Below are 27,385 nucleotides of genomic sequence, written 5' to 3'. Positions count from 1 at the left end.
CTGGTGCTCGAAGGTCATGCTTTACTCAGAATATTCTACTTTGTTCTCAAATGGCGGAGGATGATGGTGTAAATTTATAGAAAATGTGCGAGCATTTTAGCTTCTGGAGCACCTGCAATAAATTCTTTGAGAAGACCATCATCAGAGAAAATGGTTTTGGGGCCTGTAGAACCCACCCGCATCCCTCTTAGGAGTGATTGTGTGTATTTTCTAGAAGCAGGAACCGTAAGGAGGCTTACTCCTATTCTAGTGTCTGTTGCATCGGAGGGCAGGGAGTGGTGTCACCACTTAATGAAAAGTATTCTGCAATTACATGGAGGCAACTGTTACGAAAAACGGTTGCCGATCAAGATCAGTCGCGTGTCGTGGTAGATTCTGGACTCGGTAATGGCGGTGAGTCTCAGAAACTAAAAGCAGGTCTGCTTTACTTAGAAGAGAAGTGTGGCTCAATGGTTAGAGCGGCAGACCCTGATGCAGAGATCTAGCCTGGGACCAGGGTTCAATTCCCCGCCTCGGCGGATCTTGGGCTCAAAACTTCCACGGACATGATAATTCTCGCCTCGGTGCCTATTCCAATCATGGAGTCCCACTCTGCAACTCTGGGCAATAGCTTGCTTAATCTCCACAATGGCCCCCAGAACGCTAAGGATGCCTGGCCTCCACCTTGGGGGTGCCCAGGAGTGGACGCCTCACAGGGAAAGCCAGGATGGGTTCCACAGCGGTATTCATACAAGCGCCTTGAGACCCTTGCGGGTGAGTAGTGCGCTATACAAGTATCAATTTACATTTTTACATATATTTACAGTTTTGTCGTGATGGAAGAGGCCAGTTACCTACATCTCTCCTCCGCTGCCCCGCTACAAATGCCGGTGCTCCTGTGTGTGTTAATGTCAGGAGCCGGCTTCCGGGGTGGGCCGGGTTCTTGTCACGTGGGCGTTGCCTGGGTAACCGTTGTCTTTATTATGCTACGGGTGCCGCACTCAGCCAAAAAAGGTTGTGATAACGCGCCCGTGGCTGTGGGATGGTCACAGAATGACGCTATGATGTGGGAGCGTTAACAGGAATTATCCATAAGTTATTGTAGGACCCTTGAAGCGAACGTGGCAACGTTGTAATAAGTGTGCATATTTATGGATGGAGATAATTTGACAACAGTCCGCGCTATTAAATTATGAGCGTCTGGCTAGGGCAACGATGCCGGAAGTGCGGCCGAGACAATCACTACGAAAGCATTTGTGGGACACTGCACAAGAGTGATCAACGGGGACAGCACCGGCAACATCATCACTCAGACAGTCGTCACCGTGTCAGAGCAGTCCAGGATAGACGAGACTCGTCCACTGGGTCGTCACAATCCAGCTGCCACTCTTACCGGACATATCAATCTCGACTATCTTCATCAAGAGATCCCCGATCCCTCTCAACCATCTCACAAGTTCGAAACGAGTATTTCTATTTTGTAGCTGACCCTGATCGGCTGAAGGAGTATCCACGGTTAGACATCAGAGTTGGTTCTCATCCTACCAAGTTCGTGCTGGACAGTGAGGCATTGTTAAACTACCTACCAGTAGCAGAATATCAACGAATGAGACCGCCTCCAAAACTGGTCAACGCCCACGTACGAGTGTATATGTGGATGTCGAAGAAACCACTAACGTGTCTTGGGAAGTTTGCAACCGATCTATCTTACAAAGATCGCAAGATACAAGCCTACATACATGTCATCGAGGGGCCCGAGGCAGACTGCCTTCTAAGTTTAGCCACAGCTGAACGACTGAAACTGATTGACCTATTGTACAAAGTGGATGACAAACCGGACATCATCCAAAAGTTCCCCAAGCTCTTCCAAGGCTATGGAAAAATGAAGAACTGCCAAGTAAGACTGCATATTAATGAACAAATCACACCAGTGGCACAACACCACCGGAACATCCCATTTCACCTACAAGAAGCTGTCAAAAAAGAGCTACAAGAGCTATAAGAGGCAGACATCATAGAAAGAACGGATGGACCAAAACCATGGGTCTCCCAGGTTGTGATAGTCCCAAAGAAAAGAGAAGCCAGCCGAGTCCGACTATGCGTGGGCATGAGAGCGCCCAACACGGCAATAGAAAGAGAGAGACATCCAGGTCCACACATCAGTGACATGATAACATCACTCAACGGAGCAAAAATATTCTCGAAACTAGACCTCAACAAAGGATACCACCAACTAGAACTGCATGAGCGGTCAAGATATATCACAACTTTTTCGACACATCTGGGGTTGTTCAGGTACAAAAGACTAAGTTTTGGGGTGTCCTCAGCAGCAGAAATATTTCAAGAAGTTATCAGGAGAACAATTCATCATATCCCACATGTACTAAACTACAGTGACGACATCCTAGTATACGGAGCCACCACTCAAGAACACGACAAGGTGCTAGATCGAGTCTGCCATGCACTAACGGAAGTCAACCTCACACTCAACAAGACAAAATGTGCATTCCACAAGCCAACACTGAAATTTTTTGGCCACATATTCTCTGGAGATGGCATGAAACCAGACCCTGAAAAGGTAGCAGCGCTAAACGACACTCCGAGCCCAGATGACGTTGGTGATGTAAGATCGTTCCTAGGCATGGCCAGCTACTGCTCCAGATATATACCTGACTACGCCACAATAAGTCACCCACTGAGAGTACTGACCAAACAAGGACAACCATTTCAGTGGTCCACCCAATGTGAAGGGGCATTTAGAGAAATCAAGAAAGCTGTGGAGTCAGCTAAAAACTTGTCTTACTTCAATCCAAAAAAGAAAACGGAGATAGCAGTAGATGCTAGTCCCGTAGGACTGGGACCCTTCCTAGCGCAATACAGAGAAGGAGACCTGCGACACATAGTGGCATACACCAGCAGGAGTCTAACAGACCCAGAGAGAGCATACTCCCAGCCAGAAAAAGAAAGCCTGGCTGTTGTGTGGGCGTGTGAACATTTCCACATATTCATTTTTGGAAAACACTTCACCTTAGTCAACGACCATCAAGCACTGACCACAATCTTTGGAAACCCTCGAGCAAAAATGCCACCACGGATAGAGTTTTCGTGTAAATTTGTACGTGTTTATTTGTAAATCCAATGGACTAGTCTTAGGGTTCTTTACATGAACCGGTCGGAGAGTTCATAGACCGATACCTACAACCAATTGTAAGACAAATGAAAAGCTATGTCCAAGATACTACAGACTTTTTGAATAAATTGGCTCAAATCAAAAATTCTGAAGATGACCAGTTCATATTATGTACAGCGGACGTTTGCTCGCTTTACACCTCAATCCCCCATGATGGAGGAATAGAGGCCATAGAGAAATCAATCCTTGAAAGCAATATTGAGACAAGAATGCAACAATTCCTAATGGAATTAATGATCTTCACACTCTACCAAAGCTATTTTCAGCATAATGATGATTGGTATCTCCAGCTGTCCGGAACTTCGATGGGCAATTGTGCCGCACCAACATATGCCAATATCTACATGAAATATTTTGAGGAAGAAAACATCTATGACAACCCAATTTGGACTGAAAACATCAAAATGTACGCTAGATACATCGATGATGTATTCATAGGGTGGAAAAACACAGAAGAAACTTTGACACAGTCACTTAATACCTTGAACAACGCTAATGAACGCATACAATTCACATGGGAAACAAATGATAAATCTATAACATACTTGGATGTCAAAATCACGATCACTGATTCTGGATTTGAAACGGTTCTTTTTCGAAAAAATACAGACAGAAACAACACACTGCATTATGCAAGTTTCCACCAAGGGTCTCTTAAAGAACATTTACCGACATCACAAATGTTTCGAGTTAAGAGAATTGCTTCTAATCCCACACAAATGGAACTTCGCTTGAATGAAATGGGTAAGAGATTCCACAACAGAGGATACCCTGAATCGCTAATCAAACATGCTAAAAATATAGCTCGGGAAACTCAGAGAGAGAAACTTTTATCTAGAACCATGAAAAACAAGAAAACCAGAATGGTTTTAGATTCCAAATTTTCCACTTTAAGCACAGCCTATAAGAAAATCATTAAACGACACTGGCCCATCTTGACTGCTGAACCGGATTTTGGTACCTCTTTTGAAAATCCACCCATCTTCGTTTACACCCACAGTGCCAATTTTAAAGAAATCCTAAACAAAAAGACATTCACTCAAACGAACTACAAAGGCAGCAGACCCTGCATGAATTGCGGAAATTGTAACAATGTCATCAGAGGCAATTCTATTAACCACCCCATGAAAGGGAATGAGATCAAACTTAACGTCAATGCAACTTGTGACACCCAGAAAGTCATATATCTAATTAAATGTCCATGTGGTATGATTTACATTGGCAATACTGAAAGAAAGATCAAGACTCGTATCAACGAGCATAAATCCAACATTAGGATGCAGAACACCAAATCCAATGTAGCGATACATTTCAATGAAACCAGACACAACATCTCACAACTCAAGTTTCTAATTCTTGAGGTTGTCAAAAATGTGAGGGTATTGACAATAACAAACAATTGCTAAGGAGAGAGATTGCGTGGATTTTCAGAATGCAATCTATAAAACCATTGGGACTTAATGATCGTTTGGAATTCTCCTGTTACTTATGAAACACCCTATTGTGGGTGTAATGTATCGAATATATAATCTCTATTAGTGCTACAGATTATGATTTTGTAATGTTTACTTATTGATTTTTATGTAATCGTCAATCATCATTATTGTTATTAGTCACCTAACTTGTTTTTCCATTCTAAAGTTTGATTGTTATTATTCACCCAATATGGCCGCTTGAGAACTACACCACCTAGTCCGTCATCGATATCCACTTCTTAGCGCGTCCCCACCGTCCCTTTTCTCTATCTACCATTGCACTTGCTTATTTGCACCTTCCCCTTCCGGGTTAATACCGCGATTGCCGAATGCCGTACTAACTTTCACGGAGACACCACGCCATTAATTCAGTAAGTCGGCAACACATTGCCACGATGTTTAATGTGTCTTTACTGAAATGTAATATGTCGCCACTGTTATTCGACTAACGAATTCCGTTCTTTTCCCAATTGCCGTAGGTTCAAATTCTCCAAACGTCAGATGACACGTGAGTGCTCCGGACGTTCACTATATATATCGCTTTTAGTCACTTTAAACACCCCGTTTTTTTAAACATGCCGATCACTTCCTAAACACGCCGATCACCTTATGAGCACTTCTCATCACAGTATTCACCTACTATTGTGTTCACACGCCGGTCACTTCGTGAGCACTCCTCACTACCACGAACCTGCATGTTACGCACCCGCGCATCCTAAGACTGTCTTGCTATTATATAGTTTGTATTATACACTTAGTGCTGTATCCTCTATCACTTGATGAGCTCCCGGATGAAGGGCGGACAGCCCGAAATGCATTGGAGTAATTTGATGTGTTGAAATGATGATACATTTTCATGAAAAAAGAATTGAAAGACAAAATGTTATCATGAGTCTAATGATGATATTGGATTAAAACGTCTAAAATCAACCTTTTGTGGAATCTTGCTTGCACAAGAACCAAAGGTGTGCCCACACTTACAGGGATGCCACCAATGTGTTTATGGTGACACTTAACTGAATTCATTCACAGATGTTGCTAGGACGGAAACGCCACCTGGTGGAGCACCCTACCTTCAACCCACCTACTTTCAAAAAAGTACAAACTTTATTAACTCTGCTGTGCATCCCCCGCCATTCTCTTTTGGAGCAACTGTGTTGCCATTAACAAATGCTTTGACTTTGTAGCGCGTTTGATGCTTTTGATTTTGGAATGAGATTTGATTTAAGCATCTCAAGAAAAACGTGAGTGGTGAATGCAGTTTCTTCTTTCTTGTTCAATAAGTTGCTATCGTGGCCACTATCTTACTGTACTGTAATACTGACCCAGGTCGGGTAGTTTTTGTGGGCTACCCGCTTAAAACTCAACATTCAACATGAGAGTGTTCACAACCCCTATGGGATCCTACTTCAGTTCAATTGAAGCAATTCAAGCCTAAAATGAATATAAACAGTGGTTCATTTAAATCATTAAACACAGTAAGGGCCCGCTTCACAAAGGTAAACTTACACCTTTTTTTATGAATACTCTTTTTCATATAAAAAAACAAACCATTGAATAGTAACGGTACAACTGTGTAAACGCCACAGTCGGGCGGAGGACTGGACTATCTTTTCATTCGCAGTGCTCTCTTCCCCGCCTGTAGAGTTACCTCAGCTATAAAGTAACTATCAAATCATTTGTTTGGGAATACAGAAAAAGAGTACAATTGTACAAAAGTGTGAGTTTACCTTTGCAAATCCGGTCCAATGCAAATAAGATGGAACACATGGATATCTAAATGACAAGGATTGCGAGAAGTAGATTTTATCTTTAAAAGGGTATGTGATCCTTTACTAGAACTAAAACTGAAAGACTGAATTTTAGACTGCAAAGTACTGCTAACTTCAGTATTAAACAATCTTTCATCAGAGCCACCCTCTTGAGTTAAGTTTAGGAAGACTCTCCTTTTAATAAACCAAATCAACAATTCAATCACAATCGCAAAAAAAGCATTTTCAAGGAATTAAGAGTTCTATTTAAAAATTAAACCTTGTTCCTCCGAGTGCAATGTTTTGATCAAAAGTGCCAAGTTAGTGATGAGATTGAGGATAAAAGATACAATCAGGGAAACTCAGCAAAATGCCTAGGAAACAAGCATTTGCAATGCAATAGGTCTCGCATTATAAAAGTTTGAGCTGTTGATATTGCTAATAATAATGCAACAGTAGCAGCTTAATGATCTAGTAATGTCCGACTTATTGCATTGGAATTGTGTGCTGCTTGTGCTGTACTATTGTGTATATGATGAAAGCTTGCACTGTTGCTGTTTGTGCTGTTTTTGTTATATTATTGATGCTTGCACTGCTGCTGTTGTGTACCTGTTCTATGTGTGAGAGTACCCTATGTAACGACATCTCTCTTTTCTTTGAAAAAAAAATAGATGCTATACATGACAAAATTACTATGGCCAATAACTCTAAGGACAGTGCCGAATGCAACTTGACAACCCCCAGCAATAGTCAAGTTAAGCTGACCGCCTTTCCTGAAGCCAGTCATACGGAAATCCTGTCATTGATAAGTAGCATCAAAACAGGCTCTCCGTCAGACCTCATCCCGGCCAAATTAATGACGTCACTAAGCAGTTTACTTTGCCCAATGATACAAACAATTATTAATCTCTCTTTTAAAGAAGGGCAAATACCACAAGACTGGAAAAAAGCAATAGTTAACCCAATCCGTAAAAACACGGCCTTGCCATGGACAGACCTTTCCAATCTTCGCCCCAATTCCCTATTACCGCTCTTAAGCAAACTGGCCGAGAAGCATGTGAACACATATGTGTCAAAATTCATCGAGGCCACAGGGGGTCTGGACCATTCCCAATCAGGGTTCAGACCCAACTACAGCACCAAATCCGCGCTTCTCTCCGTGGCAGATAACATCAAGATGACACAGGATAGAGGAGGCTCCATGATTCTGGTGCTGTTAGACCTGTCTGCAGCCTTCGAGTTGGAATTGGAGGCGTAGCTCTGTCCTGGCTGGAGAGTTTTCTCACTGGCCGCTCACAAAGTGTCAGCCTGGGCTCCTACTGTTCCACCTTTAGGGAGCTAACCAAGGGGGTTCCACAGTGCTCATGTCTAAGCCCCACATTATTTAATGTGTACGTGGCCCCCTTGCTGACAATGTGAGAGCATACGGGTTTACTCCTGTGTCGTATGCCGACGACACCCAGCTCTTGTTTCCCTTTCAGACTCTCACCCCGGAAATTAAGAACTCCTTTGCCGAGGGCATGAGAGCGGTATCCACCTGGATGGCTTCCAACTGCCTCCAGTGTAATGTCGGCAAGACAGAAGTCATGCTCTTCGGGAAAGCCAATCTCCTATGGTCACCGGATTGGTGGCCCTTAGAGCTAGGACCCGTCCCCTGCCCAAAGCAATCAGTGAAAAATTTGGGATTAAGACTGGATCAAGACCTGGTTCTAAAAGAACATGTGAACCTAGTGACAGGCTCCTGCTTCCGGACAATCGGTCTCCTAAGAAGGGTTTTTCCCTTCTTATCAGACAACTATAGAAAGACCCTTGTCCAGGCCCTTGTAATAAGTCGTTTGGACTATTGCAATGGTCTTTTCATCTCAGCAAATGAATACGTGCTCAACCGTCTTCAAGTGGTCCAAAACACTGCGGCCAGGCTGGTCCTCAATGCTCCTTCGAGAACACCTTCTAGGCCCCTACTGGAACAGCTCCATTGGTTGCCCATACGTCAGCGAATCAACTTTGAGATTTGCTGCATCATACATAAAAGTCTCTATGGATCAGGCCCCCAATACCTGAGTCAGAAATTCCAAATCCATAAACCGGAACGTCTCTTGCGATCAAGCAACCAATCCCTACTAAAAATTCCCTCCATTAAGAAGGCCAGACAGGGCGGCCGAGCACTTTCTAACATAGGACCCTCCATCTGGAATAAACTCCCTATCGGTATGAGACAAAATGCCAATTTTCTATCATTCCGGAAAGCACTCAAGACATATCTCTTCTGTGAGACATAGCTCCCCATTCACACCTTTTATAGGCACCTAATCTGGCACCAACAGCGTATCTGGTAACATCAGCGAATCAAGCGCGGAGATACCCCTTCGGGGGTCGAGTCCAGCGCTATACAAGCAAATAAATAAATAAATAAAATAGTTAGAGATGATACTATTTGTGGTGTAGTATTGTTTATATGATGTGCCAGTAAATGCCTTCAAATGTACCGCAAGTTCGAGTTGCTAAACAGGGTGGACTTAGCTCACATGGCGACGAGGCTTACTATGTCCACTGCATGGTTATTTGGTAGCACTCATCAACAGGCAAAGTTCCTCACACTGAGACTGCGAGCTAAAGCTGCACTTTATGTTCCTGTTTTTAACACCAAAATATGTATCTTGGTGCCTGACAGCCCAATGTCACCAGTTTTTGACATTAGTGAGTTTTCTTTTTTTTAAAGTTATTTTGTTTCCGATGACCGATTCAACACTGAATTGTAAACAAAAGGCCACAATACCTAGCCTAGTCTTTTAAATACCTTAAAGCACGTTGGAGCCCTGCAGTAGAAGAGAGAGAGGTACGTTTGATAAACTGCCCTTGCAGGCCTTTAACCCACTCCTTGTGGGTTCCTGCATTAGTCCGCAGCATTAAATGGGCAGAGAAGCGAGCAATATCCTCCCACCACAACTGCCATGGCCACCCCATGTTGGCAAATTCAAGCCAGGAGTGTGGCTACTATTTATGCTGCCGGTGCAGTGGCCCCAGGAACTAGAGCCCTTATGGGCCTTTTGAACGCTGATATTGTTTGTGATTTATCGCCGCCTCAGCAGCGACAAGGACAGTTTCACTTGCTTGCACCAGTACCTATGGCATCGTGCCCACTAATAACCCTAGGCGCTTCTGTGGGAATCTCGCGGCCCCTCACACAGAAGCTGCGCTCGGATGTTGCCATTTAAAGTACAATATTCTGCCCATGCTGCTGGAAGTAATTTTGTGAAACAGAAGGAGTGCGCCTGGCCGCAGTACACGCAGAGACCCATCGGGCTGTATGAAGCAGGCTGCCCTCTGCACGACACGCACACCGCTCGCGAGAGGCCGGCCTGTGGGCTTTGCTGTGGTGGACCACGGAATAGATTTTGAACAGCGTCCATCTACCTCACTTATGAAGCATAGCATGGGCAGCTGCAGCCTCTGGGGCCGCTGTAACTCGGGGGTATTGTTCACTCCATAGCATGAGAGTGCAAGAGATGCCGAGGTAGAGCGCCTCACAAATGAAGATGACCTTCCGTTTCACTCTGCAAGAAGGAAGGCAGCTGCGGCCTCTGGGGCCGCTGTAACTAGGGGGTATTGTTCACTCCATAGCATGAGAGTGCAAGAGATGCCGAGGTACAGCGCCTCACAAATGAAGATGACCTTCCGTTTCACTCTGCAATAAGGAAGTTTTTAAAACGATAAACATACGCCTACGTCATGTCTAAAGTGTATACATTAGACATGTGAAATGTGCACAGGTGTATTATACTTGCGTTTGGGCAAAGTGCGTGCATTGTGTTAGTTAGTACCTTCAACTTTCATTTTCCCTTAATTTTGAAGCAACCAGCAAAAAACAGGGCAGAACTAAGAACATACGTATATTACGTTGACTTCAGATAAAAAGCCCAAGTTTGACTTTCGTAGTAAACGGAGCAGTCAGAAAATGCTACTTTCTTCAAAGACATTTTAATAAATATTTCAATGTAAATCACTTTTTAATTATGCTTCCTAAAAAAAGTCTCCATCCGGAAATGTAATTGTTGTCATGTTTTGTTAATCACTCTGATGTAGCGAACATTCTTCAGCGTTATTTAAAGAACTGCTTTAATGGACACATATCTATAAGACAGTTTAAATACATTAAGGCTGAGAAATAAAGAATGCTAAACAAGTTGTGAGGAGCCTGGAAAAAAAAAAAAAACCTCTTGGCATTGCTGTGGGGAGGGGGGAAGAGAAATGCACGGCCTGGCGGCCGTGAAAGTGAAGTGAATAATTAGGGAAGGAGAAATGCCTGCCTGAGGCCGAGCGCACGCTGGGGGAAGCTTCAGATGCCAGTGGGAGGGAGGCTGGGAGGGAGGCTGATTGCTTTGATGTGGACGCACAGATGGTGCCTGTGGGAGAAAAGCGCATGCTTGTTCACGTGAACTGTTGAAAATCCGCCGCGTTGGTTTGACAATTATTTTGCCCACTAAAATTCAATCCTATCCATTCCTTGCGGAATGGTATAGGCTCGACCTAAAAACTAGGGGCCGCTATAAAAATAAATAATATGAAACAATTGTGGTCATTGATCGGACAAGGAACTGGTTCACATAGAACCCTGAACAACCATGATGATTGACATCTGGGCGTCTCATATTGAAACCCGATACTCGAGCATTACTAAGGCATCTATTCCATGGCTCGACTATGAAAACACAACACTTCTAATCTGTGAAAAAGAAATACTATAACAGAGGTTAGGAAATCTCAACCTTCTAGAGATGCAGGTCTGAATGGTCTACCAATAGACGTAATTTAAATTATTCATGCTATTTTCATACGTGCTCTCCTCAGGGGCTATACTAGAGTCATGGAATTTTCCCATTATCCACCCTACTTACAAAGAAGGACACATGTCTGATACTCAGGTAGATCAGCTCATAAGCCTGTAAGACTGTGAGGGTAAGATATTTGCCAAATACGGACTTAACATTCCAACTAACTGGGTGAACAACAAACACCAAATCCCAAACACTCGAATGGGATTCCGAGTTGGCTGCTCAAGAATTGATAATATTGCAGCACTGACCATCCTAGCAAAGAAAGGAAGCACATAAAAACACCATTCTTTATGATTTCTCTATTGTTTACAACGCTGCTTTCGATAACAACAGTAGGGAATGGCTCTGGAATAAGCTGTGAAACTGGAGAATCAAATCATCTTTGTTACACTTTATAGTAGAACGACACAAAGATACTTGGGCAAAACTTAAGCTAACTTCAACAAACGACCTATCACCAGAAATGCGAACCTCGAATGGCCTTAAACAAGACTGCATTTTAGCTCCTTTGTTGTTTTCATTATACAATGCCGACCGGCTACATTAACCCCTTCACTGCTGGCCCGTTTCCGCCCCTGTGCGGTAAACAAATGAACAGGGGCGGGCCATGACGAACCCCAGCCGTCATCAGCACACGAGCACCGTAGTGCATGACGGCTGGGGTTCGTCATCAGCATGCAAGGGGTTAAACAGAGAAGAAGTTCTTCCACCTAAACTCAGCAATCAAGGCATTATCCATCAGGTCTATCCAGATTATATTATCTTTTTCTCACTAACTTTAAACGGGTAGAAACGTCTGCTATCTAAACTTAATGATTATAATTAGGAAAACAACTTGCATGTCAATTACTCAAAAAACAAGTGATTGCAAGTGGGGGGGAAAGTTCAAATAGGATCATGTGATATTGAAAGCTCAACCATGGAACAACAGCACAGTCACTTCTATCTAGAAGTAGCTGCTGATTCAAAGTTATCCTGGTGAGAACATATGAACACCAGAAAGCAAAATTCAATTACAATCATTAAAGCCATGAAAAGGTTTGCAAAACTCTATGGTGGAAGAGCAATCAGCCAATCCATCTAGATAATACCAACTAAGCTCAATCTATTGTTGCTTTATGCATTGCGAGTATTTAATTTGAAAAAAAATAGATCTGGAAAAAATCTACATGTTGAACATTAGGCAACTACTAAATCCACGGCCAGCTACTCCTAAGAGTAAACTTAGGTTGGAACTAAACTTAAGACCAATGGCCAGTTTTCACAATGCTTCAACAATAAACTATATATGTGACTGTAGAAATGCCAACAGTTTTACAATAAAAGGGGTCATCTTTAAGGAAATAAACAAAAATACATCAAAAAAACTTGATTTGATCCTGGATAAAATTGGTGACATGATCAAGCAACATATTCTTTTTGATCTGACTATGTTCTCAACTTTGTATCGCACTGAGGGGAAACTGCTGGTAAAAAGAACTTTGAAGCATAACTATAGTAAGAAAGATCATGGCGCGCTATTAAACTATAAACAGTGCTCTAATTTCCAACTCTTATCTAAATTGCAAGCAATCTTATCTTGACTCAAACTTTGAGGCAATAAAGAAAAGTAAATACCTGAGATTGAGGCTACTTTACATTTTTCTGTTTAAGTTTGAAACAGCTTGAAATCCTTCCCTTAAAAGCAAAGGTCCATGCCGTCTATATAGATATAAGACTAAAACTATTGAACACAGTGGGCCTGATTTAGAGTTCTGTGGATGAGTGCAATAATGTTAATGCATTGCAATCTTGATGATGAAGGGTTGTTTCGTCTTTCCAGTAGTTTAAGGGTGAGGTATCACCACAGTGTGGATAATGTAGCTGTTTGCCAGAATCAGGACCATATGGGTTCGTCCAGAGTACCTAACATAGCAATTCAGTTTACACAGATCCACATCATCCAGCATTTGCAAATAAAAAGTGTGCTACATTTGACGGTTTCAGCAGACTTGTTCCTGTCAATGTGAGTCCAGTTTACACAGATCCACATCATCCAGCATTTGCAAATAAAAAGTGTGCTACATTTGACGGTTTCAGCAGACTTGTTCCTGTCAATGTGAGTCCACCAGGGGTATATTAGTGCAGTAAATTGGCGTTAGGATGCCAGAAAATCCTGCTGGAGCATAGATGCTTGCTCTGCTGGCATTTGCTGTGTGGAAATGTAAGAAGAACTGTATATGCTGCTCACTCTCTCTCCGCAAGGCATCCATCATTTAGCAGAGTATTTTGCTAAACATTTACTGAGAAATCATATGCATGAATCCTACTGTATGCTGTGTATTGCCTACTGCAAAAGAATTCTAGCGCTGCTAACATTTTCAGGTGGGGGGTTTGAAGTTGATCTCTATGATGGACTCAAGGGTATCTGTAGTGCTGAAAATATGTTTATTATGTTGCACTCATCTTGCATGTGTATCCTTTAGATCTGAAGTGGGCTCGGATTATGGGTTCCAGCCTTAATCTGTCAATTCTGGCTCTTATCCTGCATTGCTGCACCATTTGAAGTCATTTATTTGTGACCTGGTTCCCATCCTAGCTGAATCTGGATCTGGCATAGCATAATATAGTGGTCTAGCAGTGCTGCCACCATTGTAGTGTACTCCAAAATGTAAGTGTTAGCTGCTGCAATAAACCTGCGAGAGCTTCACCTGTCCATGGCGGTTTAAGTAGGTCTCGGCCTATGTGCAAGTGTGTGTGAAATATAATTTTTTTAGCTCAAACAGTGCATGGAATGTATTCTTTTGCATTATTTTGTTGGCCTTGGTTTTTTTGTGTTGTTTTACAGCTTTTTTTCCCATTCCCTTCACTTTCAAGAATTTTTACCACCTATTTCTGACTGGAGGTATTTTAAGGTGGTGTTTTCCACTGGTTTTTAATGACCTCAAATACTTGCACTTGGGTGTTATTTACAACATGTGTTATTAAATGCATGCAGTAAATAGCACAAGCATTAAATCGTGCAAATGGACTACAGACAGGCGTATATTACATATGTCCTAAGTAACAAATGCATTTTTTTAACATGTGATCAGATGATTCATTAAAGCCATGCGCAATTTACCCCTTCATGCGATACTTACCACTACACCTAACTCATATTCAGGGCCTGAATATTCAATTTGTAAGAAGCATGTCAGAGGAGAGCATTGCATCAAGGGCTAATACCACTGACTGATACCACCTTTGCAGCCAGGGAATTTCACCGCTGGATCTCCTGCTGCACCGACAAGCTGGCACCTCTCCGCCACCGCACCAAACAATGCCCGCTGAAGGCTGCCTGGTTCACCACAGAACTCAAAGGAGCAAGACGCTCCTGCAGATGCTTGGATAGAACCTGGCGGAACCAGAAGACCACGGAAACACATAACAACCATAAGAGCGCCCTGAAGGACTACCACCAGCATATAAGTAACACCAAACGAACCTGCATTATAGACAAAATCAAGACAAACGCATCCGACGTCAAGGAGCTGTTCAACGTCATTCAGCAGTTCGCTGAACCCACATGCGAGGCCACGGACATCGCACCCTCTCAAGAACTCTGCAACAAACTCAGCTCCTAATTCCACCTGAAGATCATGGCCCTCTAAGACAACTTCAACGAGCCAGCAGAAGACAGCACCACACTACCCACCACCGCAGAGAAGCTGACCATCACCTCCGGGCCCCCCGTATCCGTCAAGCACATCACCTCCACCATGAAGAAGATGCACTCCGAAGCCCCTATGGACCCCTGATCCCCTCACATCTTCCACAGGGCTGCCGCTGTCATTGCACCCGAACTAGAACGGGCAATCAACTCCTCCCTCAGATCCGGCATCTGCCCAGATGACTAGAAGCATGCGGAGGTGAAACCCCTCCTCAAGAAACCAACGGCTGACCCAACAGATCTGAAGAATTACCGGCTGTTAGATTTGGGTGTCTTTAGTTGGGAGAGGTAGGTACCTTTGACAAATAGGGACCCTTGCGTCTAGTCAGGGTAAGGGGTACACTCCTAAAATAACCCCTGCTCACCCCCTTGGTAGCTTGGCACGAGGAGACAGGCTTATGTCAGAGGCAGTGTGTAAAGCATTTGTGAACACATACAATAACCCAGTGACAGCACTACAGATGGACACCACACCAGCTGTATATTAAATATAAGTATTCTTTATATAGATTTAACACAAGACCTTAAATGACAAAAATCTACAATACTGTACTTTAAAAATGGTAGCAATAGCTTAGTTCTCTTAAGATGGTAAATGGGACACTTTGAGTTCAATGTACCTTTGGATTCGTAACACTATACAACAAAAGTTTTGCAGGGAAGGTGATGCGTCAGTTCCTTACACGCAGGAACGGTGATGAGACGATTTCTTACTGTGCTTCTGTGGCGATGCAGCTTGAAGTGCCGTGATGCGATGAAGATCCGGTGCGATGAAAACAAAGATGGCGTCTTCTCCTTGATGCGACACGATACGTGCACGCCGGAAGGCCGTGCAGTGATTCAACGATTCTTCTGAGCCGCAACAGGACCTGCGACACGCTTCTCTGGTGATGCAGGACGCTTCGGCGAGGCGTTGAGACAACTGCAGCGACGACACCCTTGTTCAGTGATGCGACGACAGCGGCTGCGGCGGCAACACTCTTCCCCAGTGATGCGAGAAACTTCTGTGATGCGATGCAACAGCTACAGCGGCGACACCCTTGTCCAGTGATGCGATGACAGCGGATGCGGCGGCGACACGCTTCTCAGGTGTTGTGGGACGCTTCTGAGATGCGATGGGACAGCTACAGCGGCAACACCCTTCTTCAGTGATGTGACAACAGCGGTTGCGGCGGCAACACGCTTCTTCTTCGGGAGTCGGGCTTCCAGCTCCTTGCGACACGCAGTCCCTCAGAAAGCCCAACACAACTGCAGGCACTTCCAAAGAACTCTTGGGGAGCTGGTGGTTGATGTCTGTTGTCCCTGAGACTTCAGCAGGAGGCAAGCTCTTTCTCAAGCCTTTGGAGATCCTTCACAAGTTGCAGAAAGTACACACCAAGTTCCTCTCTCCTTTCTTTGGCAGCCAGGCAACCACTGCAGACCAATCCCCCAAGCAGCACTTCATCTTGGAAAAGTTTCTCCTCCGTCTTTCTGGTTCTTCTCCTCAGCAAAGGTTTCTTCTTGTTTCCCAAAAGTGATCTAAAGTTCTGGGGTCTGGGTCCCCCTTTTTATACACAGTTTCTTTGTTCTCTGAAGGCAGAGAGGCATTTGCCTCGTCCGAGCCATTTCCAGTCAGTCCTGGAGCACTCTGTTTACATAACTCTTCTTTCCTTTCACAGTGCAGGGCAGGGACATCAGTCGCACCACAGGAGGTGGAGCCAGCATTGTGGAGGGAAGGCACAGCCCTATTCAGGTCCCAGGTGCAACTCCTCCCACCCATCTGCATATAGATCTCTCTATTCAGCCCTGTGCTGACTCACCCTGCCTCCTGTAATCCCCCAGCCCCTGTCACTCAAACTCGAGACAAGGAATACACATCCTAGCAGAGGCAGGCTTGGATTGTTAGACAAGAAAATACCTACTTTCTAAAAGTGATATTTTCAAACACAGAATTTAAAACCAACTTCACTAAAAGATGTATTTTATCATTCTGAGTTCAGGCATTCTAAACTCGAATTTCTACTTGGTTCCCTAAGTCAGTTAGGATTATAAAATGAAATAATCAAACTGTCCATTCTGGCCTATGGGGAACAGGTAGCCTTGCAATAGTGAAAAACGAAAATGGCTGTAATTCACCATTAGGACATGACACATACATCAGGGCTTGTCCTACCTTTTACCTACAATGCACTCAGCCCTTGGGCCTACCATAGGGTTGTCTGATATGAAGAAAAGGGAAGGTTTAGAGACTGGCAAGTGGGTACACTTGCCCAGTCAGCACGGCAGTACCAGAATGCACACAGGCTCTGCAATGGCAAGCCTTAGACACACTTTTACAGGCTGCTTCTGTGGGCAGCACAACCAGTGCTGCAAACCCACAAGCAGCATTTGGATTTACCAGCCCTGGGCACCCCAGGTGCACTGTACTAGGGTTTGACAAGTAAACCAAACCATCCAATCATGGAGTCACTAATCCATACAACAATTTACCATGGGGAGCACTTGCACTATGGCACTGAATAGCAGTGGTACAGTTCCCAAAGCATCTAACACCAGCAAAAACGCATGAGGCAAGAGCAAAAAATTGAGTGGACACCCATGCCAGGGTGCCAGGTCTAACAGCTGCCCATCTCTCTCCTCCCCTTCGCAGCCAAGGTTACCAAAAACTCGTGAACATCCAGCTGACCTCCTTCATCGAAGGAAATGCCATCCTAGGTCCATCCCAGTCTGGCTTCCACAGCAACCACAGCACCAAGACCGCCCTCCTCACCGCCACCGATGACATCCGCATGCTGCTAGACCAGGGACACACCACAGCCCTCATCCTTCTAGACCTCTGCGCAGCCTTTGACACAGTCTCACATCGTACGCTAGCCACCAGACTCCACAACTCAGGAGTACAGGGATCCACCCATGACTGGATTCAATCCTTCCTCTCCAGCAGAACCCAGAGGATCAGACCCCCCTTCCTCTCCAATCCCACTGACATCAACTGTGGAGTGCCCCAGGGGACATCACTTCAACATCTACATGGCCCCCATCGCGGCCATCGTCAGACTGCACGGACTCAGCATTGTATCCTACGTCAACGAAACCCAGCTCAACCTCTCCCTCACCAAGAACCCAGAAGACACCAGACTCTGCTTCCAGGAAGGAATGAGAAACGTAGCAGTCTGGATGAAGGACAGCTGCCTAAAACTCAACTCCAAGAAGATCGAGGTCCTCATCCTCGGACCTTGCACCTTTGCCTGGGACAGCACCTGGTGGCCCTCTGCCCTCAGGAGCCCGTCCACCCAGACGGACCACGCCCGGAACCTCGGCATAATCCTCAAGTCCTCCCTCTCAAAGAACAATCAGGATCAACGCCGTCGCGTCCACCAGTTTCAACTGCCTCTGTATCCTCTGTAAGACCTTAAATTGCCCCCCATGTTGACTGCAGAAAGACCGTCACCAACACACTCATAACCAGCAGACTAGACTACGGCAACGCCCTCTACGCCAGAATCAACAAATCTCTTCTACACAAACTCAATACCATCCAGAAAGTGGCAGCAAGGCTCGTCCTAGGGACACCACGCCCCCAGCACATGACCCAACACCTACGAAGCCTCCACTGGCTCCCCATCGAGAAGAGGGTCACCTTCAAGCTCCTCACCCACGTCTACAAATCTCTCAACAACATCGGACCCAAATACCTCAACGTACCCAAGAGGAACCTACGCTCCGCGGACCTCACCCTGGCAGAGGTCCCCTGCATCCCTAGAAACAGAGCCAGCGGGAGAGCCTTCTCTTACATCGCAGCCAAGACCTGGAATGGGCTCCTTGTTAACATCAGACACTCCCCGACCATACACACGTTCAGGAAGGACCGCAAGAGCTGGCTCTTCGACTGATCCGGGTATGCCCCCCTTCAGCACCTTGAGACCATCACTAGTGAGTAGCGCGCTCTACAAATCTCTGATTGATTGATTGATTGATACTACCAAATGGATGATACAACTGATCATCAGGTACTAAATAGATCCGGAGTATTTAATGTTATATAATATGCACTCAAAGAAAAACTAAGAACCCATGAACCAGGACACAAAGGTATCAAAATAGGGGAATTTCCAAAGGCCCTTATTAGGAGTGTAGGTGTTATTTAGCACACCTAAGAAATTACAATACCATAGGGTATGTTATTTATTTAGTGCAATAAAAAGGCACCTATTATGAGTTTGTGGGGAATAACATAAGGATTTTGGTATCAAACGCACCAAAATCTGCATGGTAAGGTAAATAACAAACATATTTCCTCAGTTAAATTTCGGCAGGTTTGACCTGACGAAATTTAACCAAGTGTGAGGTATTTAACACAGCTATTAATTATTGGATATGTTAAATACCTTTTCACTTGTAGTTCTGACCCCTGCGTAAACAGGTGTTTACGCACAGGTCAAAATTAACAGGGCCTCTCACAATGAGGCTGTTTATCACTTCATGTATCCATAAGAAACACTACTTTAAGGTTACATCCATGGAGACTAACACCATGTTTATACGCTTTATTCACTGCCACTGTGGCAGCCCACAGAAGCAAAACTTCAATGTTTCATCTTCAACTCCTAATTAATCTGACTATGACACACAACTCTTTTTTCTCGTCGGATCACTGAAATAATATCGAGAGACAGAATATCGACCATCAAGAATATCGTTGACAAAATATAGACTGACAAAATATCGAGTTTCTATCTACAAACAGGTGAGTACAAAAATATTGAGTTAAAAATATTGTTTACAAAAATATAGTTATAAAAAATATCGACTTTACTAAAAACAATGTTAAATTAAATTAATACTAAAAACTAATTACTAAAATATACTTAAAAATACTTAAATTAACTTATAATAATTAAATAATTAATGAAAGTAAAAAATAAAAAAAAATTCATTCATATTTCTTAAAACATATATATATATAGTAACAAAATATAATTAAATAATAGCCAATATTATTAACCTACAATAACAAAAGTTTAAAAATTACTATTCCGACTCCAAAGAGTGCAACCATAGGGTAAGCGTTGGATAGCATAGGGGTTAAAATTACTATTCCCACTCCAGTGGGTGCAACAATAGGGAAAGCGTTGGATAGCGTAAGGGTTAAAATTACTATTCCCACTCCAAAGAGTGCAACAGTAGGGAAAGCGTTGGATAGCGTAGGGGTTAAAATTACTATTCCCACTCCAGTGGGTGCAACAGTAGGGAAAGCGTTGGGTAGCGTAGGGGTTAAAATTACTATTCCCACTCCAAAGAGTGCAAGCATAGGGTAAGCGTTGGATAGCATAGGGGTTAAAATTACTATTCCCACTCCAGTGGGTGCAACAATAGGGAAAGCGTTGGATAGCGTAGGGGTTAAAATTACTATTCCCACTCCATAGAGTGCAACAGTAGGGAAAGCATTGGATAGCGTAGGGGTTAAAATTAGTATTCCCACTCCAGTGGGTGCAACAGTAGGGAAAGCGTTGGGTAGCGTAGGGGTTGAAATTACTATTCCCACTCCAATGGGTGCAACAGTAGGGAAAGTGGTGGATAGCGTGGGGGTTAAAATTACTATTCTCACTCCAGTGGGTGCAACAGTAGGGAAAGCGTTGGATAGCGTAGGGGTAAAAAAAACTATTCCCATTCCAAAGAGTGCAACAGTAGGGAAAGCGTTGGATAGCGTAGGGGTTAAAATTACTATTCCCACTCCAGTGAGTGCAACAGTAGGGAAAGGGTTGGATAGCGTAGGGGTAAAAATTACTATTCCCACTCCAGTGGGTGCAACAATAGGGAAAGCGTTGGATAGCGTAGGGGTTAAAATTACTATTCCCACTCCAAAGAGTGCAACAGTAGGGAAAGCGTTGGATAGCGTAGGGGTTAAAATTACTATTCCCACTCCAGTGGGTGCAACAGTAGGGAAAGTGTTGGATAGTGTAGGGGTTAAAATTACTATTCCCACTCCAGTGGTGCAACAGTAGGGAAAGTGTTGGATAGCGTAGGGGTTAAAATTACTATTCCCACTCCAGTGGGTGCAACAGTAGGAAAAGCATTGGATAGAGTAGGGGTAAAAATTACTATTCCCACTCCAAAGAGTGCAACAGTAGGGAAAGCGTTGGATAGCGTAGGGGTTGAAATTACTATTCCCACTCCAGTGGGTGCAACAGTAGGGAAAGCGTTGGATAGCGTAGGGGTTAAAATTACTATTCCCACTCCAGTGGGTGCAACAGTAGGGAAAGTGTTGGATAGCGTAGGGGTTACAATTACTATTCCCACTCCAAAGAGTGCAACAGTAGGGAAAGCGTTGGATAGCGTAGGGGTTAAAATTACTATTCCCACTCCAGAGAATACAACATTAGGGAAAGTAAATATTTCATATATTATTCAAAAATCTTAAAATTAATATCTATTAATAATTAATTAAAAATAAATAAATATTTTATCTAATATAATTAATATTTAAAAATTACTAATTAACAATATTTATTTCAATTAATCACATATTAATACAAATTAATTAAACAATAACAATTAATTATTTAATAAATAAAAATTATTTTACAATTATTTCCAAAAAATAAATGTTAATTAATTTAATTATTTAATGTATTATTAATAAATTACTTCCCACCCTATTCCCCTATAAACCCACAACCCGCTACAGAAATTAAATTAGTAAAATTTACATAATTACCAATTAATAAAAATTATTTAACAATTATAATAAATTAATTAACACATATTAATTAATTAACAATTAATTACTAATTACTATCAATAAATAAATGTACATATTTAATGAATTATAATTAAATTACTTCCCACCCTATTCCCCTATAAACCCACAACCAGCTACAGAATTAAATTACGCAATAATTATAAAAACAAAATTGAAAATAATAACGATATTTTTGTTATCTATATTCTGTCCTGTCGATATTTTGTCCAGTCTATATTAAAAACTTGATATTATGTCCAATCGATATTTTGGACTCGATATTATGTCTGTGCACCTTTCTCGTCCATGTAGCCAGACCAAAGAGTCGAAAAGACAGAAAAGAAGAGCAATCACATCGTTTTTTGTTTGTTGACAAGTGTGGTCTAGGTAATGCCCTATATATTACTGGAGAATTTTAACTTAAATCGCTGGGAACCACGGAGGACACCTCTTTAAGAAAGATCTTAGTCCTGGCCATGCTCATGAATATAGGCATTGGTAAGGAACTTCATATGTGATCTCAACCTACTTGGAAGAGAATGTACATGGACGTTGCGCAGCGCCACAGGGTTTACCTTTGTCTCCATCATAATATCCATTGTCTTGCTGATGGTGTAAACATATACATGACAGCATAACCTCTATCATTCTAGACTGTGCACACTCACTACCCGATCAGTCCCCATCGTTTGTTTATGTCCATGTCGGACTATCTCCTATGGGACTCAGACAAGTGGGTAGTAAGGCCCTTTTGCGTAATGTCTGGTGGTTTAGATATCTAAAATTGACAATATATACTGTGCTACAAGGGAAACGCAAGCAGCCAGCACCCTATGCTGCCAGATCGCAATATATTTCAATTGCGTAATATACTTCCTTAGGGTAAGGGTCCCTGAGCAAGAAATTGTAAATCATATAATATCACAATTCAAATAGGAGCATAAATTCAAGCAATGATGATTTCCAAACAGAAAGTCTGTGGTTTCTTTATTCTTCACAAGTCTTTCACTTTTTCCCACAAGGGCTTGTTAAGCAAATTTCTCCAATTCATTAGGCTCCAATCCAAATTATAACAATACAGCCAAAGATACAGCCAACATGCATGTTTCGTCTTTGGTTAATCTCCAAAAAGACTTCATCAGGGCTACAATAAAATCTAGACCTTTATTCTCAATATCCGTTTTATTATTTGATTGTATAGTCATCACTCATCTATTATAATCAGTTCTCCTAACTTTGTAATCCATCGCCTATTTGCCCAACTTCATATTTCTTCTTCACAATTGTAGTACCCGCCAATATCTCATTCTCCCGGCATTCTTCCGGCATGTTTTCTCAACTTGACAGTTAGTTCCAAATGGTAATGAGTTGGTGCACTTCTACTCCAATATAAGCTGGTGTGTGATATTGTTGTGAATGTATCTAGGACCCTAATTAGATATTCCCGATGTATGCCCTTATGTGGTTATAACAAATCATATCCTTATAAAGGCATAAGAATCATATCCATATTAAGTCATAGCCAATGCAGTCCAAATACGGCAAGGCTACTCCCATAGACTCCTAGAAAGTACAACGCGTTCTTAAAACAAACCAAGCCTCCAGCAGCCCGGGAATTCCTCCTGCTTCTGTTTTGATTTGTCCTAGAACTCCTGAGAGTCCTGAAAGAACTGCCAGTTCTTAGGGACGTCTTATGTCCAACCTTACGTCAAACTCGGTACCTTCCAGGTATAAATATACCAGCATCTGCCTTAAGCAGCACACGGTGGTTTGGAGCAGATCGGCTATCTACTTGCCCAACGCCCTGCTGATACGAGTGCTGAAGGAAGCCGACCCTCCCTGCTGACGCACTGAGAGAGATGCTGTCTTTTCTCCTGCCGAGAAATCCAGCTCCAGTGTTTTCCGGTCACCCTTGCGGGTTTCTGGGAGATCGAGTCCTGAGAGAGAGATACAAGACCTCCTTCATTCTATACCTAAGGTACGGAGCTGATTAGACCCATAGAAAATTCTTGATTCAGATTCTTGGCAAAAAACTGTAACTCCTCTACTCCTTCCCACGTACTAGGCTTAGGTAAGCACACTGGGGTAGGCGTATCGTAGAAACACCAGTTGAGTACGTTTAGTCATTATTTTATCATTGTATGTATTTTATCCATTTTAAGTATCTTATGGCTTAGAAACCATATAAATGATGTTACAGTATTATTTCATAATACTCTTTTTACTGTACCCACTTTACTTTATGAAAAGTATTGCAATTGTGGCAATTCATTTCTCTTGCATGAGAAAGAAGACTGCTCCATAAATAGCCCTTTTATTGAAAACGCCCGTCTCTCTATTTCTCTGCATTTCTGGTGAAACAAAGCATGCACGATTGACTGAGTAAAATAGCTATCTATTGTTTCCGCGACTCTGGAGATATTCCTTATTGCAGGGGGAACAAAGTTGTCATGTGATATGGTTGTCAGAAGCTAATCCCTTCTTGTCTATCCAGGAAAGTTAACGCCTTCTTGTTTATTCGAGAACGTTTCTAGTGACCTCTGAGCTAGCTGGCACACACAATTAAGTCTAACATATTTAATAGAGACCTAGTCGACTTCAGTCCGACGTCTGAACTATCGTTTATGTTATTCCAATGCGCAGAGCCTATTGGGAATATAGGAACTACACTACAATATTACTGCATGGCAGAGTAAGATTAAACAAGCATTGGCATAGCCAAAGGTCTCGCCTTTGTGACCTTATAAGTGTTTAGATATCTAGCACAATATCCTTGGTGCAACACAATCAACTGTTGCATGGCTAAACACTTATAAGTCCCAAAGGCAAGACCCATTGGCAATGCCAATGCTTGTTTGGGAAGGAGTGAGGAAGGATGGTCGAGGAGTAATGGAGGTAATTGATGCAGAACCTACTTTTGAAAGGTAATTTCAACCAGCAGATGTTTGACCACAGTTTGCAGCCTTTGTGGAACTTGATGGTGCTTGCAAAGTTTTCCCCAAAACCCAAAAAGTTCACTGATCTTGCAGAGGAAAACCTATGCAACTTTACTCGTACATACTTCCTAGTAAATATAGAAGCCACTTAACCTTGCAATTTAGACGAGAAGTTGGTTTGGGAATGGGCTGATTTGCATATGGTCACCCCTCTCATCAAACTACAGACAAAAAAAATGAATTGGAACGTAGGTAGTAAATTCTCAATAGCGTTCGAGGTAAAATTACACGCATGCCCATGATAAGGTTTTCAATCCCCACCAAGAGCTCAAGTATTGTAATTGTATTGTAATTGCATTTATATAAGGCTTACTACCCCTGAGGAGGCGTCGTCGTCATAGGTGTACACAATCTTTTTTGCATCTCTCCTACACTGTACCAAATCAGGCAATGCTTGTCTGATCTAATATTTTATATAGTGCTGTTCACAGTGGGGCCTGCTGTATGACTGAGACAATTTAAAACAAAAGTGGTAGCATCTCTAGAAACCACATACAGATGTGTTCATGGACTGGTGTGACTTGTGGTGGCCCTGGTTGTAACCACTGAGCGTGAACTGCTTGAACATGCACCCACTGTACAAGGCAGTAAGTCATAAAGATCTCCATCGGGACGTCTGAGGGAGTTGTGAACCAGTGTAAAACAAATCCATATAGATCGATGGAGCAATCTCCCATTTTACTACCTTCATTCAAAGGGGAATTATTAAAGAACAGCTAATAAGAGTCAGTGATGCATTTTAAGCTGTGTTAGACACTTTCTCAAGGGCTTAGTCCGCTTAAATAGCTGGTACTGATGCCCCATGCACTCCATTAACAGTGCCTAAGGGGGTTCAGAGGAATTAGCTTAAAGGGGAATGTTTAAGCATATTCCACAGCACTCGTAAGTATTTTAATAGAAATATTCAGGGCTTTAAGTGGGCCAGGTCCCGCTGGTGCTGAGCACCAGCAGTTTTTTAAAGGGGGCCTTGAAACGATTCTCTATTCGTTCTCGACGGGGCTGGTTGGGTCTGGCCTGAAGAGATTCAATGGGTGAAGTCGGAATTGAAAGGCAATGGTGTGATGTCACGCAAAGGCCAGTGGTGCAGGAGAGGTCGAGCCTGCAGGCACTGACACAACATGGCTAAACTATCAGAATTACATTGTAGTTTCTGTAAACTGCATCTTAATGGAACCAACTCCATGATAGAGGAATGTGTGCCATTCCTCGATTCTGCACCATTCCGTTATGGTTGACTTATGCACGGAGGAATCAATCCTACAGTGCCAGTAGCAGCTCTTCACGGACAGTTTCACCATAGGAGATCTTGTCTCACGCACATCAATGACCCACCCATTTTCTGGTTTCGAGGACATGGATTCATGAAAAGAAGCAAAAGGGTTACTAATGCACGTGGCGTCCTCCACAGGGATGCTCTTCTGTTCGACTCGACATGCCGAAAGTGTCCTATTTTGTAATCTGAACGAAAATCAATATTTCATATACTGATGACAATGTGTTAATAAATAATACAATAAATCTTTATTCGGTATGATTAAAAACATACAAGTGCATAAAAAGTACAATATTTTAAAAACAATAACATCCCTAAAAACCTTATGTTATGTTAGAGGAAAACCAACCATTAAGAATGAAAACTGTACCTTTAGGCACTTCTACGCAGAATCCATTGGCATCACGCACTGGTTCGTCTTTTTCAACATCATATTTAATGAGCGTATGTGGTACAATTTTCTGGGGGAAAATAATGACTCAGTTAATCGTGAACTTTTTCCGCACCAAATTTGCATTAATAAATGTTATCAGTAATTTAGGACGTTTTTGTAAAAAAGCATTTTCTACTGGCAATATCATTATGAAGAAAGTACTTTTTCTAATAGAGAGTGTTTCAGCTCAGTCACTGTGAAAATCCCATTAATGACTGATGCTTGTACAGTAGCATGATCTTTGACCTAAAGATGGCTTCCTCCAGATGGAGGTGCTGTTATCCCTTCCAAACAAACCTGTGAGAGACCCTGTACGCTCTTAAGAGTTATTGCCACTCCTGTGGTCAATAAAGGCTGTTGATTACCCTTCCCGGGGTCCATGGTTCTGAGCATCAGGTGAAGGTGCATAACGAAGCTTTAATTAACAGCCATTACTGCCCCGCAGTTAGGGTAGTAAGGCTATTAGTTGAGTTGCTTGTGCTCCCATTCAAAGTGGACCTAGCCTGGTTGTTAGGGCTGGACTGATCCTATTGGATCAGGATCAAGGCTGATTTGCAAATGGCTACTTCTTAAATGGCGTAGCATGGTGGGCAAAATAGTGATGGATTGGATTGAGGCCAGAGTAATTACCAAAAAGAACAATTGATGGACAGAATGCAGAATAATGTCATACATTCACACCAGTACAGAGATCTGGGCCTAAATCTATCAGTTTTTTTGCTCCCCATGCCATTCCAGTTTGGACCCAGTTCATATGCAAATCAGCCTTGACCCTGCGCCCAATGGAAACAGTCCAGCCTGGACTGCCAGGCCAGGTCCTCCCTGGACTGGAAACAAGCAACCTAGGACCGGTTACGGGGTTTCACCCCTCATTAGCAGAATACCTTGACTCCAGGGGCATGGAGAGCACAGGACCCACGTCTGGACATACCCGTCCCACTCGGGGTGAAAAATGCAAAAAGAACAATTGATGAACAGAATGCATCTGGCTGATGAGGGGTGAAACCCCAAAACCGATCCTAGGATGCTTGTTGTCAGTGC

At 42.9% G+C, this 27,385-nt stretch overlaps 1 protein-coding gene across 1 annotated transcript in view; it reads right to left on the bottom strand.

Annotated features, from left to right (window-relative positions):
• SLC27A2 (solute carrier family 27 member 2) overlaps window positions 1-27,385 on the bottom strand; it is a 319,902-nt gene that overhangs the window by 89,281 nt on the left and 203,236 nt on the right. The window contains exon 6 of the mRNA XM_086958245.1: window positions 26,282-26,372. Coding sequence (XP_086814371.1) covers window positions 26,282-26,372 — 91 coding nt within the window. The remainder of the gene's footprint in view (window positions 1-26,281; window positions 26,373-27,385) is intronic.

The sequence above is a fragment of the Lissotriton vulgaris genome, chromosome 2_1 (assembly GCF_964263255.1).
Source record: "Lissotriton vulgaris chromosome 2_1, aLisVul1.2, whole genome shotgun sequence".
In the NCBI taxonomy this organism is placed as follows: domain Eukaryota; kingdom Metazoa; phylum Chordata; class Amphibia; order Caudata; family Salamandridae; genus Lissotriton; species Lissotriton vulgaris.
This window is presented reverse-complemented; position numbering and strand designations above follow the sequence as displayed.